Source organism: Coenobita brevimanus, chromosome 21, assembly GCF_032717465.1.
Source record: "Coenobita brevimanus isolate Jiangsu-jjx chromosome 21, ASM3271746v2, whole genome shotgun sequence".
NCBI classification, from domain to species: domain Eukaryota; kingdom Metazoa; phylum Arthropoda; class Malacostraca; order Decapoda; family Coenobitidae; genus Coenobita; species Coenobita brevimanus.
Window position 1 is genome coordinate 27,023,189 of NC_136974.1, and position 17,896 is coordinate 27,041,084.

At 41.7% G+C, this 17,896-nt stretch overlaps 1 protein-coding gene across 1 annotated transcript in view; it reads right to left on the bottom strand.

Annotated features, from left to right (window-relative positions):
- Positions 1-17,896, bottom strand: part of LOC145392125 (calcium-activated chloride channel regulator 1-like) — a 65,348-nt gene that overhangs the window by 35,024 nt on the left and 12,428 nt on the right. The window contains exons 3-8 of the mRNA XM_080266576.1: positions 17,130-17,294; positions 15,723-15,841; positions 14,031-14,198; positions 9,105-9,232; positions 8,096-8,338; positions 3,938-4,127 (exon numbers count right to left, since the gene is read on the bottom strand). Of these exons, the coding sequence (XP_080122702.1) occupies positions 3,938-4,127; positions 8,096-8,338; positions 9,105-9,232; positions 14,031-14,198; positions 15,723-15,841; positions 17,130-17,294 (1,013 nt within the window). The remainder of the gene's footprint in view (positions 1-3,937; positions 4,128-8,095; positions 8,339-9,104; positions 9,233-14,030; positions 14,199-15,722; positions 15,842-17,129; positions 17,295-17,896) is intronic.

The following is a 17,896-nucleotide window of genomic DNA, read 5'->3' on the forward strand; positions in this document are numbered from 1 at the left end:
AGTCTCTAAGTCACCTAGAATGCTGTTCATAAGCCTGTATTATTATGTCGGCTAAGGATACTTCCTAGCACCTCTTACTAGTTTATCTCTGCATAAGGCACGTTAATTATATGTTGTGCTTTATGTATACCAAGGACCATATACGCGAGGTCAGGCTAAGAGGGTAGCGACGCCTGACTCACCCCACAAACATGAGTCAAAGGTTCCTTCCGCTCCTCTGTCAGTGAACTGTATAGCTTTACCTGATAATTCACTTAGTTTATATACGAGTCCAGTATGATTCAGAACCACACAGAAATGCATACGGCTCAGCTTAGACTCTCAGAATATAATATTTGAGGAATTAATTAAAACTGCAACATCAGTCAGAGTTTATGGAAGTCATAATCTGTACCAGTTTCAAAATGGACTGACCGCATCATCCCAGTGTTCACCTAAGTTATAATTATAAAGTGGTAAAGCCTCCGGTTGACATTTCAAATATATTAATCTGCAGATAAATTCAAGATGATCTCTCTCTCTCTCTCTCTCTCTCTCTCTCTCTCTCTCTCTCTGTCGCACCTCAGCAAATGTGCTCCTACCATGACCACCCTTTCTTATTATCCGAAAAACATCGAGTAAGAGCAATTGAGTAACATCGAGAAAGAACTAATCTCACTTGGAAAGTTGCTGCATTAGTAGGCACTAAGTACAACACCGGCAAATAGTGTCAAGGAAGTAATTGTAATGCGGGGTTCCATGTAATCTTGAGCAAGAGATCAGAAGCAGTAATGGATTTGAGATTCTCCACTTCCTGAGTTATCTTTGTCTGCGATGTTTTCAGCAACACTACCTGTGGAAACCGAACCTGATACTGAAGGTATGGAAAACCAAAAGTATATGAAAAATAGAGATACGAACTAATAAAGTGGTGCAAAAGAAGAGGAGTCCCTTTATCCTGCTGAGGGGAGAGGTGGCTATGGCGTGGGTAACGTCTTCACACTTTTACTCTCGCCCTCCCGGTCTGACCCTGTGTATGTGGGCCTTGATGTAAACCGTCTATATCGATATTGCTGAGGCATAAGACGCAAGAGAAGTAAGGAGTTCAGCATCATTGTTGTTGTTGTTGTTATTGTTATTGCTGCTGTTGTTACTGTAGAGGAGGGAGAGTAAAAGTACTACTATGTTCCTCCGACACACCTGCAATTCCGAGAAAGATGAAGGAAACGAAAAAAGGAAAAAAGATAGAGTAATACATAAGTATAAAGGAAAAATACTTGAGAATATAAATACAAACGGATAAGGGAATACAACAGAGACGAGTACAGCATGACAATAGCCAACTACACTTTCGCTCATAACAAAAAAATAATAACATCCACACAACATCTCCAAAAGACTGCACTAATCCACACGAAAACATCCAGCCTCATCCACACCCATCTTTTAACAACCTACGATTATCTTCACAGCATATCCACTCTAGTTTATTTTTGTTGCTGCCAGGCAATTTTATTAAGATCTGGAAACACTTGGCTACCTGGAAGAATTAGATACAGTCTTCATTAACCCCTTCAGTACAAGAGATCATCCTAAAATAAACTTGTCTGGAAGTGGCACGATTGGAATACAGGAATACGGAGGCACCAAAGAGTGCATTACCTTCAGTTCTAATTGGTATATGGCCCCAACATCTGATTTTGCCTTGTGACCTTAGACTGATTGTTCTCAGAATCAAAATACTTCTTTCTTGCCTGACCTTCAACACTTCCATCGCTTTTGGTCCAAATTGGGTCAAAACGTTGATTTGACTTTGCCCTCTGACACTGATGTTTGATCCATTGTTTTCAAATTGTTACCTCTTCATCCTTGGCTAACCCTCAGTCCTTCCACCAAGTCTGATCCCAGCCGAGTCAAACTTGTTCAGGTTTAAGGCAGAACATTTGACCTTTCCCTGTGACCTTTACCTTCTACGGACTGCTGTCAAAAGCGAGTCACTGTATGCTTGCTTTACTCCGAGCTCCCTTGCAAAGTTGGATTTAAATTGTATCAAAGCCCTAAGCTGACCTTACCAAGTTGATCTTGACCTTTGACCTTCCCCTGTGACTTAAACCTTCGCCTGACTGAATCCCCTTATCCTTGCCTTACCATAACCCTTTCCGCTGAGTCTAATTTTAATAAGATAAAAATCGCTTACATTGACCTTGCCATGTGACCCTGACCTTTGACTTATCATTCTCAAATAATGGTAGGCTGACTCTTTGACAAACTGTCAACTCTTCTACCAAGTTTAATCAAAATCTGATGAATATTGTTTGGGTTATGTTGTTCACACACTGACACACACAATCCGAACTTTGACCTTGACCTGTGACCCTGACCTCTGCTTGATTGTCCTCAAAATTGAATCCATTCGTTCTTGCCTTGTCCTCAACCCTGTCGCCGTGTTTGGTCTAAATCGGATCTAAAGTGTTGGCATTAGACCTTGCCCTTTGACCTACGAGTATTGTTCTCGAAAATAAGATTAATCCCGTGGCTGACTCTCATCCCCTGCAACAAGTGTGATTATATCGGAAAAAATCTGTTTTTTTCTTCACACACATACACACACACACACACACACACACACACACACACACACACACACACACACACACACCATCATCATCATCATCATCATCATCATCATCATCATCATCATCACAAAAGTACTGTACACCCATCTAATAACAAATAAGTTAGATCAACACCTACACCCTACTACGCCAAAGCTACAAGATACACCTCTGATCACGCCTACACCCACAGTCAGTTACACCCACACGTTCCCCCATCCTCACCTACACACACTCATTTCTCATCTACTCTACTACATCAACATATCCAATCAACCATCTACACCAATGCATCCAACTCATCAAATGATTCAGAACCAGTCTCTCATGCAACCACCTACACTAACACCCATACAAGCACATCAACACTCATTCATACTCCCATCCACCCTCATTCCACTTCCACAGTGAACTTTACAGCACTACCACACTCAAACACACTCATCTACACACAAACAACCACATCCACATCATACCCCCATAAACCATTAAAACAGCACTACCAGAATCATTCACACAACCGATCTGAAACAATCTTAACCTCACCAACACACACACACACACACGCTACAATAATCTCACACACCCTCACTAACCCCACACACTCACACTGCACCTTCAAAGCACTTTTGCATTCAGACTTAAACATCTACACACCCCCACCCATGTCACACACCCTCACCCTCACCCAAATCCATAACTACGCCCAGTCAACACACCCACATGCATGTCTTCACCTACACAACCTTGGCCTCACACTTCATCTCCACAGCACTACTACTACTACTACTACTACACACACACACACACACACACACACACACACACACACACACACACACACACACACACACACACACACTCCAAGCAACAGGCCTCTCTTCCACTGCTAAATCCAAGGCATTTAGGCATTACCGTACTCAAAAACACATCCAACCACTCAGTCACATGTGCTCACACCTACCCCGTCAACAAAGACACACCAACACCTACACGCTTGCTCGCCCTACACACTCACACCCTCGATCATCTCACTTCCTCACCCACACCACACCCGCACACATGTCTACAACCCACTTCCACAGTATTACCACACTCAAACACAAACACCCTAACCCACCCAGCACACCCACACACCACACCATAGCAAAATTCAAAGCACTGTCGACTCAGAGACACTTATCCACACACTTTTATTACCCCCTTCACATCCACACCCTCACTCACTCCACACATCCACACCCTTACCCACCCGACATCCACACAACCCCACAGCACCAAAGCTCCAGGCCAATTCCACATCCAAATACACTCACCCCACATCCTCACGCACCAACACTTACCTCCAGAGCGAACTCGACGGCGCTACCAATGGCCGTGTATCCGTCCCTCTCCCACGTGGTCGGCAGGGCGGCCACAAGGTTCTCTCTGGGTCCTTCTGGCACCAGGGTGAAGGGCAGGTCCAGGCGGGTCCTGTTGGCGAAGGACACCACCGCCATTTTGGTGCCAGCAGGGACCAGATACCGCACGAACCTGAAAAATGAGTTAGAATGATACACAGCACTTTTCGTACTGACTGTACGGTTCTTCTTAAGTGTCAAGGGGGATGGGAAGAAAGATGTATTGACAATACAGACTTTATTGTTCTAGCTAGGTGGTATATTATTATTAATAAACAAGAAGAAGGTGCAATCAGTGACTGTAACACCTGCACCCACCAATCAGTGACTGCAACACCTGCATCCACCAAATGGTTTATAATCCAAACATTTGACTCTATCTTGTGACTTTGATCTCGCACATAGCGCTGTCATTATTACCATACTTCATTCTTATTTAACCCTTATGTTTCGGCCAAATCGAATCAACTCTGTTTGAGTTTTTACATATGTTTGGTGTGGATGGAAAGCTGCTGAAGGTCGTAAAGTGTATTATAGTGATGCCTGAGTAAGGGTAGGTGCATGCCTAAGTAAATACTTTTATATTAGTGATGGAGTGAGACAAGGCTGTGTGATGTACCTATGCATCTTCTTTACATTTATATATATATATATATATATATATATATATATATATATATATATATATATATATATGATAGATAGATAGATAGATAGATAGACAGATATAGATATAGATATAGATATATAGATAGATGGATAGACAGACAGATAGATATAGATATATAGACAGATAGATAAATGGATAGATAGATACTGATAGACAGATAGATAGATAAATGGATAAATAGATAAATAGATATAGATGGATGGAGTTCTGAAAAAAGTTAAAACTCGACCTGTGGAGAAGAGATGAAGATGATAATGAATGGCGAAGAGTAGAGTATCTCAGATACGATGCATGTTGGTGATGTTTTTTTGGTTGCTAATAGGGAAAAACAGCTTTCTAAAAAAAAAGCAGATTCGTGAAAGCTTATGAGCGTCGTGCTCTGAGGCAAATGTAACTAGGAGTAATATAATAGTTGTTGTGACGTGCTGGTGAATGGAGTGAGACTTAAACGGGAGAGGGAGTTTGAGTACCTGGATGCAGAGATAGGAAAGAAAGACAAAGGTGAAAGTGAAATAGAAAGTAATGTGGTACAGTGAAAAGAGTGGCTGGTTCTATGAAGGCCTCGATACTAAACAGAGGTGTGAGTGTGAAGGCTGCAAGAGTATCATAAGAAGGTTTATTATTGCCCAAATTTACGTATGAATGTGTGACTGGTGCTGTATGGGAACAAAAAGTTAAAAGTAAGAGTGATGGAAATGAGATTTTCATGGATATGTTTGGCCTGCATACAGTGGATGGGATAAGGAAATGTGATTTGTGAGAGATGTGGAATAAGCAGGTCTGTTGACAACAGGGCTGATGAAAGTGTGTTTAAGTGATTACGGTCAAAAGGAGAGAATGGATGACAGCAGGATGATGGAAGGGGTATGTTATGTGAGCGAGTTTCAAGGAGGAAGGAAACATGGTAGATCAAGAAAGAGGATGGATGAATATGGTAAACGAGTGAGTAAGAAAACAATGTAAGGAAGCTAATGAGCACAGGGAACCAACAAAGGATCGAGCTGGCTGGTTGAGTTGTATAGCCTACTGTACAGAGGAACACATTATAAGAGTTGGCACCTTTTTTATTTTAACATAATAGTCGTCCTACTGACTATCCGACCGAGAATGTGAAGAAGAGCAACAAAGGAAAATACTAACAACACATATACATGTTGATGGTCAGACTTAAGAAGTAGTGTTAGGATTTCAGTGGCTTAGATGGTAAGCGAATGAGTGACTGGGTCATTTCACCGGGCATGCTACCGAGCTGTTCTCCATTCATAGTAATTCTTCTCTTACTTTGTTCTGTGGACCATACATCACACCATTCGTGGGTGGAAAAAAGAGGTCAGGATGATGATGAATGACAGTAGTAGTAGTAGTAGTAGTAGTAGTAGCAGTGGTAATAATAATAATAACAACAACAACAACAATATGAGAGAGAGTACACAGAAGAAAGAAGACTGAATTATTTCTGACCCACCTGGACTCTCATAATCTGTTTATACTGTACTGTTAACACTGATTGTATTTATGTAACCTACTGTATGTGTAATATGTATGTATGTATGTAACATAACTCCAAACCCTGGCAAATGTTTTCGACGAATCTTTGCACATGCAATCATTTGGGGAACTGACATTCCGAGTTTTGTAAAGACTGATTTTCTCTAAAGGCGTTATTTGTCTGCCGCACCAATGGCAAGGCTAGCACCAGAGCGCATACCAAGCAGAGGTACTTGTTAAATCCATGGTCCGATAAAGAACAGGTAGAGGCAGTCGGTGTTGAAAAGGCATCCCTTCTCGTACATGTCATACGGCAAGCAAGTGATGGCTGACGGCCGGCGGCTCAGCTCAGTCTGGCTCTTGGCATGGTCGAGTGTGGATGCCGCACGTTGTTTAACCCCTGACCTTCATTAAGGCCGGTCCACACCAGGGCTCATGTTACGCGCTCTGTTGTGCGTCATGTTGCCCAACTCGGGTTTTCATGCCGCGGAGGGCCTATGCTGCGCGTTTCTGGCAAACCTGGCCGAGGGGCATTTCATGGTGAGAAAGCGTGCCGCGATGCCCGCAGTAGCTGTCTGGCTTCCCTCTGAAATTACGTCGATACAGCCACTGCTTCCCACCACATCTTTTTTTTTCTTTTCTTTTTCTTTTTGACATAACATAGTGCCACAATGCTCAATATAAACAGTCTCTTGAACTGCTGCGGTGTTGGTATCCATCCTCCTCCTCTCGCAACTCAGGCGTATCTAGCGAGCGCTGGCCACTGTACAAGTGTGGACATTATCGGCCTCAGGAACACAAGTCGGCCAGCATGACGTGCAACAGACAATTCGTCATGACCCTTAGTGTGGACGGGACTTTAATTTTTCCATCGAACTATTAGAATGGGTTTAGGCTGCAGTTACAGGAAATAGCAGCATCTACATACAGACGCTAAAAGCATTTTTTGCTTCCAGTTAAAAACTATTTAATCGATTGATCAATTTAGTGTACAACTGTGGATACAGAAGTAACTAGGTGTACTGTAAATAAAGTAACTTCTAGTATCGTTCGTAAGTCTGGCGGTAAAACTACAACCAACTAAACCAGAACAACAGTAAAATCAGACAATTGAGGGACCATGTAACCTACAAATCATAATTATTTTACAATCCATTTGAATTAAAAAAATGGCCATGAAATAACTTTTTATCACTCATCTTCCAGCTTTCCTTAAATGGAATATTACATAACACTGAAAGACTGATAGACATAGGTTAGATATCAGGAACCACTCTGAGAGCACTTACTTCCACCAAAGCCAATAAAATGTATGATTTACTGCTGTAATTCCTTTTTCCTACCAGACAAATACTTTTACCGGTTCACAATCACTTTATTCTACGGTCTTAGTGTATGATGGTACACAGTCTCACGGAGCGTATACCTACGCCAACGCAAATAAAATTTATTATTAATTCTTACATCCTGTTCCGGATCCATCTCAAAATCTAATCAGCTCTTCCTAGACCAACTGCCCATCTATCCACTAGATTTAAGTGAAATCCGACGGTAACTTCTTGAAATATCTTGTACGCAAACAGACCCAGATGAATTCATGACCTTTCAAATTCGTTGACGGAGGTAATTATATCTGTGCTTATTTAGCGTAAATCTTCGATAACATGTGTAAATAATGAATATTTGATAATGAAAACAATACTAGACAGGATAAAATCGAATATAACAATATTCTAGCAACAAAACTGATATACCGGTATGTTATTCTATTCAGCCATGGAAAATGTTTGGGCCTGAGAGTGTTACATGTAGTCCTATATCAAATACAGTTTCATCAGGTTGCCGTTTTTGTTTTATCGCCACTCCCTGTCCTTCCACTCCCCTACGAGCACAGCGCAAGATCTGCCGTGTTCTTTGCTGGCCCGTGATGCTGTAATACCTACCCCACCACCGCCTGATACAGCTGATCCATCGTGGGCTCCATGGACGCTGACAGATCCAGTAGCAATACAAAGCTCATCCCATCGTGCTCGGTCTCCTTCTCTGACCCACTCACATCCTTCTCCTGCACCCCTTCCGTCACCCCTCCCTTCTCCCTCCTCTCCTGCACCATCACAAACTCAGGCTTCAAGTCTTCTTCTTTATCTTTTCCGGACTCAGCCGCTCGTCTCTTCCTAGGTGGGTTTCTGAAATATATAAATGAATGATGATGTTGATGATGACAGTAATAATAATAGTAATAAAAAAATAATAATAACAATAATAATAACATAGTTATCACAACCATCATCATCATCATCATCTCCACCATTATGATTTTCATTAAAGAGAAAATAGTATGGAATACCGCTACGAAGTTCTCTCTCTCTCTCTCTCTCTCTCTCTCTCTCTCTCTCTCTCTCTCTCTCTCTCTGCAATGAGAGGATGACCAGGAAGAAAAGTAAGAAGCGGAAGCAACGTATATGAAGGAGGGTGGCTTGAACTGACAGTTGGGTGGAGGAATACATAGAAGGAATGATAAATAGATAGACAGACAGATAGACAGGCAGACAGAAAGATAATTGACTGCGTGGGTAAGGCTACAGATAAAGGAGTAGACATATAAACGTAATTTGCTTATAAATACCAGAGCTTACCGAGAAATAGAGTGAAACATGGATTGATCAACACACACACACACACACACACACACACACACACACACACACACACACACACACACACACATACACACAAAATAGGTCAAGGGTAGATTGGTAGATTTAAAGCACACAGACAACCAATAAACAATCAGATTAATGATGAGAGAAGATGTGTTTGTAAACCGAATGTGTTTGAGAGTAATCAGTTCAATTATTTAGCCTTATACAACTTAACACTACAGATTTCGATCATAATTAATAATCTCTCTCTCTTTCTCTCTCTCTCTCTCTCTCTCTCTCTCTTACCCACCTGTCTCCGCTAAAGTCTTCATGCTGCTCAATCACCGCCCACACAGACCGCCCCCCACACAGCAGGTTGTGGGGGGTGGGGGCCAGGGGGTTGTGTGGCGCCCGTACGTTGTCACAGAAGTACTTTACCTGTTGGACAAAGAAAGGGTTACATAGAGTTACACAGTTACATGGATCTGTACACCAAACTGATCTTATGGTCCATACTAGGTGACCTAATCTTTAACCCGTTCAAAAGGCTATTCCCTAATTAGAGAAGTTGAAGAATTACAGTTTAAGAACATGGCAGCCCAGCAGAAGTCTCTTCGCCACCTCCATTTCTTTACGACAATAAAGCGTTCAGGGGAAATTAGTTAAAAGAGTCCCTGCATGACTGAAGTGTCTGAAGGAAAGTTAACAGGAAGGGCAGAATTTTATACTAAAATGAAGCCACATACTCCAAGAAACATATACTAGTCATAAACTTGTATTTTTTTTTTCAGTTTATTCACTTATTGTATATATATATTTCTTAACATACATATTAAAGTATATAATGTTTCTGTATTGCTTAATACAAACTACACATTATTTACATATTGTATATACTATTAATAATAACATACATATTAACGTACGGTAAATAATTGTTCTGTATTGCCCAATGCAAACTACACAATGATGAGGCTTGCATGACACTAACAGTATAAAAAAAGAGGCATGCCTATTTTGTATGTCTGTGTTGGTGCTGTCATTGATTATAATCATGTACTCTTCTTTAGAAAATGAAAGAAAAAAACGGTGATGGTAAATTAATGATAATATTACTGATGCAGATTATAGCAATATTTCTAGGAAGGGCTAACCGTCTTCATCAAATAATATATACATATATATATATATATATATATATATATATATATATATATTTTAAATAATGAATGAAAGGCAGATATGGCTTTGATATCTTTGTAAATGTTGCACAATGGAGTCTAATCCGTAATGCGATACAGTATTTGGGAGGCCGTGACCCCCCAGTGATTCTTGGAGGGGGTCAGACCCTCTCGCAGAAATAAAAACGATCAGAAAAAAGGGAAAGTGGGCTCATGAATTTCAGGAAAACCGACATACTGTACATATCGCAGGATAGGTTATGCAGTTGCCATGTTTTTTCTGGATGCACAAGAAGAATTTGCACATCTACTTTATTATTATTATTTTATTATTATTTTTATTTTTTTTTCTCCCTTTTCTTCTCCCCTTTCTTCCTGTCACATTCAGTCACTCTTCTTTCCACTTCAGGTGGGTCTACATAAGTGACAAATTAAATGTTTACCTGCAACCATGGAAACCGATTTTAAATAATGGGTGGCACCATATAACCAGATAACGGGGTGATGGCCTTGCTAACTGTGCGGAGAGACACAAATGCAGTGCTGGGAACGCTACTAATAAAAAGTAGCGGCGCTCCCATTCCCGTTACTAGCTCGAAAAAGTAGTGGCGTTACTGGTTTCGCTACTTAATACGAAATGTAGCGGCACTCCCGCTCCCGCTACTTTAGATAAGAAAAAGGTACATAAAGGGAAGGTTAAGAAAAATCTGTCATACAGCAATACACCAGATACTGTTTTGATGCTATTAGTATGAGTGGTTATGTTGTGTACCAGTAATATCAGTAAATCTTTGTATTGAAAATAAAATAAAAACATTATATACATGTCGGTGTCATTTAATGAAGCTTAGAGCCCAAGGTACAGGAAAAAACTGTTTACTGTATAATGTAACAAATGTTCTTTTACATTGTTACCTAGTATACCTACTGAAAGTAACATACGTAAATAAAAGGCAAAAAAAAAAAGTGGTCTACCATTGATACATATTAGATTTATTATATTTTCAATTATACCTATTTAAGATATGTACGAAAACGAAAGTAAAAATGAACTGGGGCTTTCTTTTAAAGGCTGTTTATACAATAGCAATGTTTTTTCCATTAAACTGAAAGGAACATACTGTTACGAAATAATAACGTAGTGAGTAAGAATTAGTCTGAAAAAGAGAGTGAGGGAGAGAGCAGGAGTTAGAGACGGGGATAGTTAGTGTGTGTGTGTGTGTGTGTGTGCACCTTTGCGAAGCAAAGTCGCAAGTTGCAAGTTCAATATTCTGGTCAGTACAGGGGTCAGGTTCCATAATAGAAATTGAAGTGCAAAGAAATTTCGAAAAATCACAGTCTGCTGACCACGGCAGAATAAACTGACACTGGCTAGTCTGGCTCGCTCTCCGTCCCCGTGCTGCTCGCCAAGCTGCCAGTTACTTAATTTATATGATCGATAATTAACTAGCAAATTCCTGTCTAATTATTGCACATTACTAATAATAAATTACTTATGTAATGTAGAACAAACATCATTAGTTGACAGAATTGACGAAAATATTATATTTCCTCATTAATAAATACAACCAAACCGTCGGCATATCTGTATGTACTCACCGACTCCGGACCTGTATTCGTCACGTGAGCAGCGAGGAGCGCGGTGACGCGTGAGTGCAGTCAAAAAGTAGCGACGTTCTCAGTTCCGCTACTGTCTAAAAAAAGTAATGGCGTTCCCACCATCGCTATTAAAATAGTAGCGGCGCTATTCCCAGCTTTGCACAAATGCGACATTCATCCAGGAATTAAACCTTCACACTTTTCCCCGCGCCTCGCTGTTGTGGGGTGCTGTCAACCGCAAGGCAACACTGATTCTCTGCACGGGACGACCCTGCTGAGGCGGCTGCTTGCCTGTGTTTGATGGGTCTGCGTCTGACAAATGGGGTTGATCAACAACAACAACCAAATTTGGTCCAAATCATATCAAAACTGTATAAAAGGACCCTCCCCTTTGACCTCAATATTTGACTTGTTCTCAAAATCAAAGTTTCATTCTTGGCTAATCCTCAGTCCTTCCACAAAGTTTAGTTCAAAACAAATCCGACCTGTCTGAGTTATAGGGTTGAACATTTGACATTGTTCTGTGACCTAGACCTCTGCTTGTTTGTTCTTTAAATCGTTACCACTTGTTATTAACTTTAAACCATTTCAAGTTTGTTCTAAATCGGATAAAAATAAGTTTGAGTTGACCTTGCCATGTGACCTATCATTTTAAAGTGCAACAGGTCCTCCCCTCGGCCATCCCATAACCCTTCCACCAAGTTTGGTTCAGATCGGACCAATGCTGAATGAGCTATTTTGCTCATACCCAGACACACACGAGGTGAATTTTAACTTCGCCTTGCGACTTTGACCTTTTTCTGGTGGTTCTTAAAACCGAATCCCGTCGTTCTTGCCTCTTCCTCAAGCCTTCCACCAAGTTCATTTTTTATTAGGATCGGAGCCGTTCATATTGTCTTTTCCATGTGCCCTTTACCTCTGACCTACTGTTGTGCCGGTCTGCCTCTTGGTTGACTTGCATTTCTTCTACCAACTTTTCTTGAAATCGGATCAAAACAATACCCCGCCGTACTTTCAACTTGCGTGGGTGTAATAAGCACCTTTGTCGTCCACGTCAGCTGCGCTGTGCCATGAAGCCGTAATTCGTAATAGAAAATGAGGGGGGGAGGGCTGATGTAAATAACTGGGTGTGGTGAGCAAAGAAATGGGTAGGATGGAATGGAACCCCCCGAGGATTAATGGTCTGAGAATCGTGAAGTTTGATTTCAAAATATCCTTGAGGAATGAAAATGTCGGTGAGAGGGCAATGAAAAGAGAGTAGAGAACAAAGAAATGGGTGCAGTGCACTGGAATCATGATAGAGGATGGCTAGTGTCCATGACAGTGTAAACCACAGTGCAGGGACTCGACACTATGGTATATACAGTGAAAACAGGTGCTGCAGCATTAACGTTGTGAATGCAGCAAGGATTTCTTGCAAGCTTTTCTCCAACAAGATAAGTTCGATCTCCTTTCATATGCTTGGCTTCCTGGCAAGAAAACACCATCGTACTGAGAGGGATTAGTAATTCTTACCCTCCACACGAGAGGTCTCCTTCAGCCCTTTAGAGAGCATAGCCTCACTTAGGTGTTGTATTGTAGGTACTGCCAGCCGATTCTCTTCAAATAAGGAAAACCCTAACCTTATAAAGGTTGAGCTAAAAAATACTAACTTGGAGTGGTAAGAACAAAATTATTTTAAGAATTCCTGGTAGTTAGGTCCATTATTCAGATTATGTTTTTTATTCTCTTTCTATTTTTTGTGGTAAAATTATATGACTATATCCAGCTGAAGGTTAGACTTTTGAGTTTGAAGGAATAGATACAACTATGACTGACTTCTTAGCATATAAGGTGAATGAAGTCGTTTAATAATATCTCTCTGTAGTACATACACCATACATCATTTATTATCTGATCCTTTACTACCCCATCAGAATCATACAGGTCCATGATTAGGCTTCTCATTTAAGATATTCAGGGACGGTATGACCAGCCGCCAGCCTCCGTGACAATATGTGAATAATAAACCCCAACCACACTTCTGCTTTATACCCTTCAAGGCCACATCCATTTGGCGCGTCGTAACCACTAGACCACTGGACATCTAAGTAAGCCGTAGCAAGAATATAGGCGCATTATCGTACTGAGAGGCATAATGGGTTACGTGGGACTATACATTTCATCAGTCACGAAGCCTAGGTTGCAAGGTCCCATGAGCAAGGCGGTGCTGTTGTGTGCGGCGAATGAAACAACTCAATAAAATCGTCTGGCCTAAGAATATAGTCAGAGCGTTATCTGGGAGTAGGAGTTGATAGGGTAAGCTACTTGTGATTACACTCGGACTCTAGAAGATAAGGTCCCATAAGCGAGGAAGTGTTGTTGTGTGTGGCAAATGAAACAGCTGAATAAAATCGTCTGATCTAACGTTATTTAGGTGAAGGGGTTAATGGGTATGAGTACACCTCATCACTCACGGATTCCAGGTAGTAGGGTCCCATGAGCGATGCTGTGGCGGTGTTGTTGTGTGCGGGGTAGAAGTGGCAGTGGTCGTCTGGCAGGCCCGAGTGCGCGGCGTGACACTCACCCCCTAATGCTGTACGCACCCAACCCACGATGTCCAAACTGCAACCCGTGGCTCGTACCTGTGACGGAGAGGAGTAATGAAGTGTTAGTTTTGGTAATCATCATCATCATACTCATCATAATCACTATCATTAGGTCTCCACACAATGGAGGAGATATTATGAATTGTTTCAGTTTCTTTCATTCTTTTTTTTTTTCCAGATGCATTTCAATTTTTTTGTCATTCCTTCGTTTCTTCAACATTTCACTTCAAATTTGACAATTATTCCTTGGGCAAATACAACAAAACACGTTTTTCATTTCATAATTGTGCCTTTTAATAGACTTTCTGAGGTCAAAGGTCAACCCATAATAACCGCACAACTTCTGGGATTCTATGTCCTTCTATGGTCATTAATCATCATGGCAGCCAGCACAGAAGTATGTTAGTGTACTGTAGCTGAGTGGAGGCCACGCTGTTTACCCTTGGGAATGTCGGCAATTATTAAATGTCAGTTTAATCTGTATTATCATCAGTATTATCACCAGTGTAATCATCATCATCACCTTAATCATTATCAGCGTTCAAATCTCACTGTCAAAGTCACCGAAATCATCATTATCATATACAATCATTATCACTGTCGCCAACATCATCAACTTTATGACCTGAAGCTGGGGTGATGGTGAATATTAAAGGAATAATAAATAATAATCCACCCACAGCACCCAGTCGCTAAAAGTTTACAGTAAATTTACCTCAGGAGGCATATAAGGGAAGTGTCTGTATTAGATCCTCTCATTAGTTAGCAAATATCCACACCCTACCAGTTCACACCTATGACATACACACCCTGAGACTCCCCAACACCGCAGATACTACACTGAATTTTGCCTACACTGCTTTCATTGCAGGCTCCTCGTCAGGATTATTTCTTGGCCAGCATGAGGAAGAATTAAATCTGGGTATCACTCTCCTCCAAGAAGAATGGTTGGTCCTTCAGTAGACTTCCCAGAGATTATATGCAGAGAAGGTTCTGCAGGTCGTGGGCGTTGTTACTTGTCACCTCAATTAGTTCGATCCAGTGTTGGGATTCCTGCGCCCCAACACACACACACACACACACACACACACACACACACACACACACACACACACACACACACACACACACCGCTCGCCGGCTCAGTGTTAACGCTCTGCTAAGACGGGAGTTCGAGCCTTGCTCGGGATGCGAAAAGTTTCACAGACGAAGCGGGTGGTCACTGTCCTCCTTGAGCAAGAGGATGGGTGTGTCCGTGTGTGAATGTCAAGGCTTTGCCCTTAGATCGGACTAAATGAGCTCTCAGCTCTCTTCCGGGAGGGTAGAAAGCTGATGATCACGATCCTGACCGACCCGGTGAATTACACACACACACACACACACACACACACACACACACACACACACACACACACACACACACACACACACACAACATACACGCACACTCCCCCCACACACCACCAACACACACAAACATACACACACACACACACACACACACACACACACACACACACCATACACGCACACTCTCCCCCACACACACACGTCACCCACCATTCCGTCGTCGCCCACATAGAAGGGCGGTGTGTGGGCGGCGGCGTGGGCGTGAGGAACGGGGTACTCGTCAAACACGCCCCATCGGTAGTGCGCCCACTCGTGAACCAACACCTTACCTGTTTGGAGGGGTTAAGAGGGTGAAAAATTGTGTGTGTGTGTGTGTGTGTGTGTGTGTGTGTGTGTGTGTGTTTGCTTCATGGTGTACGCGTGGTGTGACTTGTGGTAGTTGGTATGGGTGAGAAAAGGAGAGATAAGAAAGAGGATAAATGTGAGTGGGTGTGTGAGATCGTGTGTGATGTGTGGGTGTAGGTGTGTGAGGGTGTTGGAGGGTGTTGATGTGGGTCTGAGAGTGACAATAGAAACTAAGACTGTGTGTGGGCTGGATGGGGGTGTAGTTGGGAGAGTGGGTATATGAATGAGGGTGTGCGTGTAGGTTGGGGTGAGAGAGTGGTGTATAGTGTAATGTGTGTGTGTGTGTGTGTGTGTGTGTGTGTGTGTATGTGTGTGTGCAGTGATTACTAATACTACTACATACTCAACAGAAAAAAACTAACTAAACAGATACAAAAATTATTCTATGCCATATGCTTGGAAATGTTCACAAATTAACTGGGTTAACTGTACCTCATAGCCTATAACCTATGATGATGGTTTATATATATATATATATACACACACACACCCGGTACATATATTGATTCTGTGCATACTTGAGCCATTATTTCATAAACTAAAACACCAAAAAAGCGTAATTGCCACAAACTTGCATGAATACTTAGCCTTTATGATTTATATATGAAGGTAACAGAGTAAATACTTCTATCCAATGCAAATAATGACTCAGATAATATAGATATGGCAGTTACTTAACACTTGTAAGGATATTAAATGTCGAAAATAAGGAGGCCTGGAGGTGCAGTTTCCCTGGTTACCACAGTGCCATCATGCGTCCAGTGATATATGAGAAAAGGACTGTTCGTGGTAATTCGTCTTAAATACGCAGTACTGTACGAGTTAATGTTCACTGGTTCTCTCTTAATATAAAGGTTATTACAGTATGTTATCCTACCGCTGCCAGATGGCAATTTTTCTCTTGTTTTTTTCCTGTTAGAAAAAATTATCCATAGTTTTTATGATGTATAGACCATGGATAAATTTCATACTCAGCAATAGACAGTCTATAGTACAAAATATCTACAGCAGCGTAACAATGCAGCAATGTTACTATATTATGCAAAATTTTCTCCTATGTACTCGTCTCATACCATCCATATCTATGCGCCCCATCCACCCCTTCTTGGTTCCAGTTAGTTCCATGTACAGTACCTCCTTGAAGAAGTTCATATACCCCATGGTGTGTCATGCATCCTGGATGAGTCACTGCTCTATAACACCGCTACTCACCCGGAGGTCCATACGCCTGTCCCAGCTCATCGTACATGTGTGTGGCGTAGTCTGGGGAGAGGTGCACGTACTCCCCCGGGTCGCCACAGCCCCCCAGCTGCAAGGTGTAGGGGGTGTCGCCGTGCAGGGGGTGGGGCAGGTCCAATAGGATATCCGCGTGTCTCTCTCTCACACCCACGCCGCCGCCCTCGCTCTGGTAAGGGAAGTGGTGGGTTTAAATATCACACTGGTCAGAATCAGACACGGGGTCGTATTCTAGGTGACATAGAGGACTTCGTGAAGACTTCATTACTGTTCCATTTTTCATCTTACACATTAACTTTCTCTTGAATTTTGTTCATAGATTATGTATTTCATATGCGCATCTACAGTATGTAATAACAACAGTTTTATTAGTGACATACGAGAGGATTATTAAGGTGTGATAAGTTAAATTAATCGCTGAAGAAGAAACTTTGTGAAATCCTCGAAGCAACTTTCAATACAACCCCTACTCTGATGCAACTTTGTCCGATCAGATAGGTATAAACACTAGAAGAACACCCTACTTCATTGCATTACGTCCTGGGTACGCCTTCCTCCCTCTGTCACCTACAACATGCTCATCATTGAGAAGCAGCTTCCCAGAACGAGTCCTAATGAATCGGTGTGTTCTATCAACTTTTATCCGAGCTCTATCATCCAATACTATACATGAGAATAGGTCTGATTCTGGTCTCTGTGAAGAGGCCTTTAAAAGACGATATACTATTCTTAAACTGATCTGA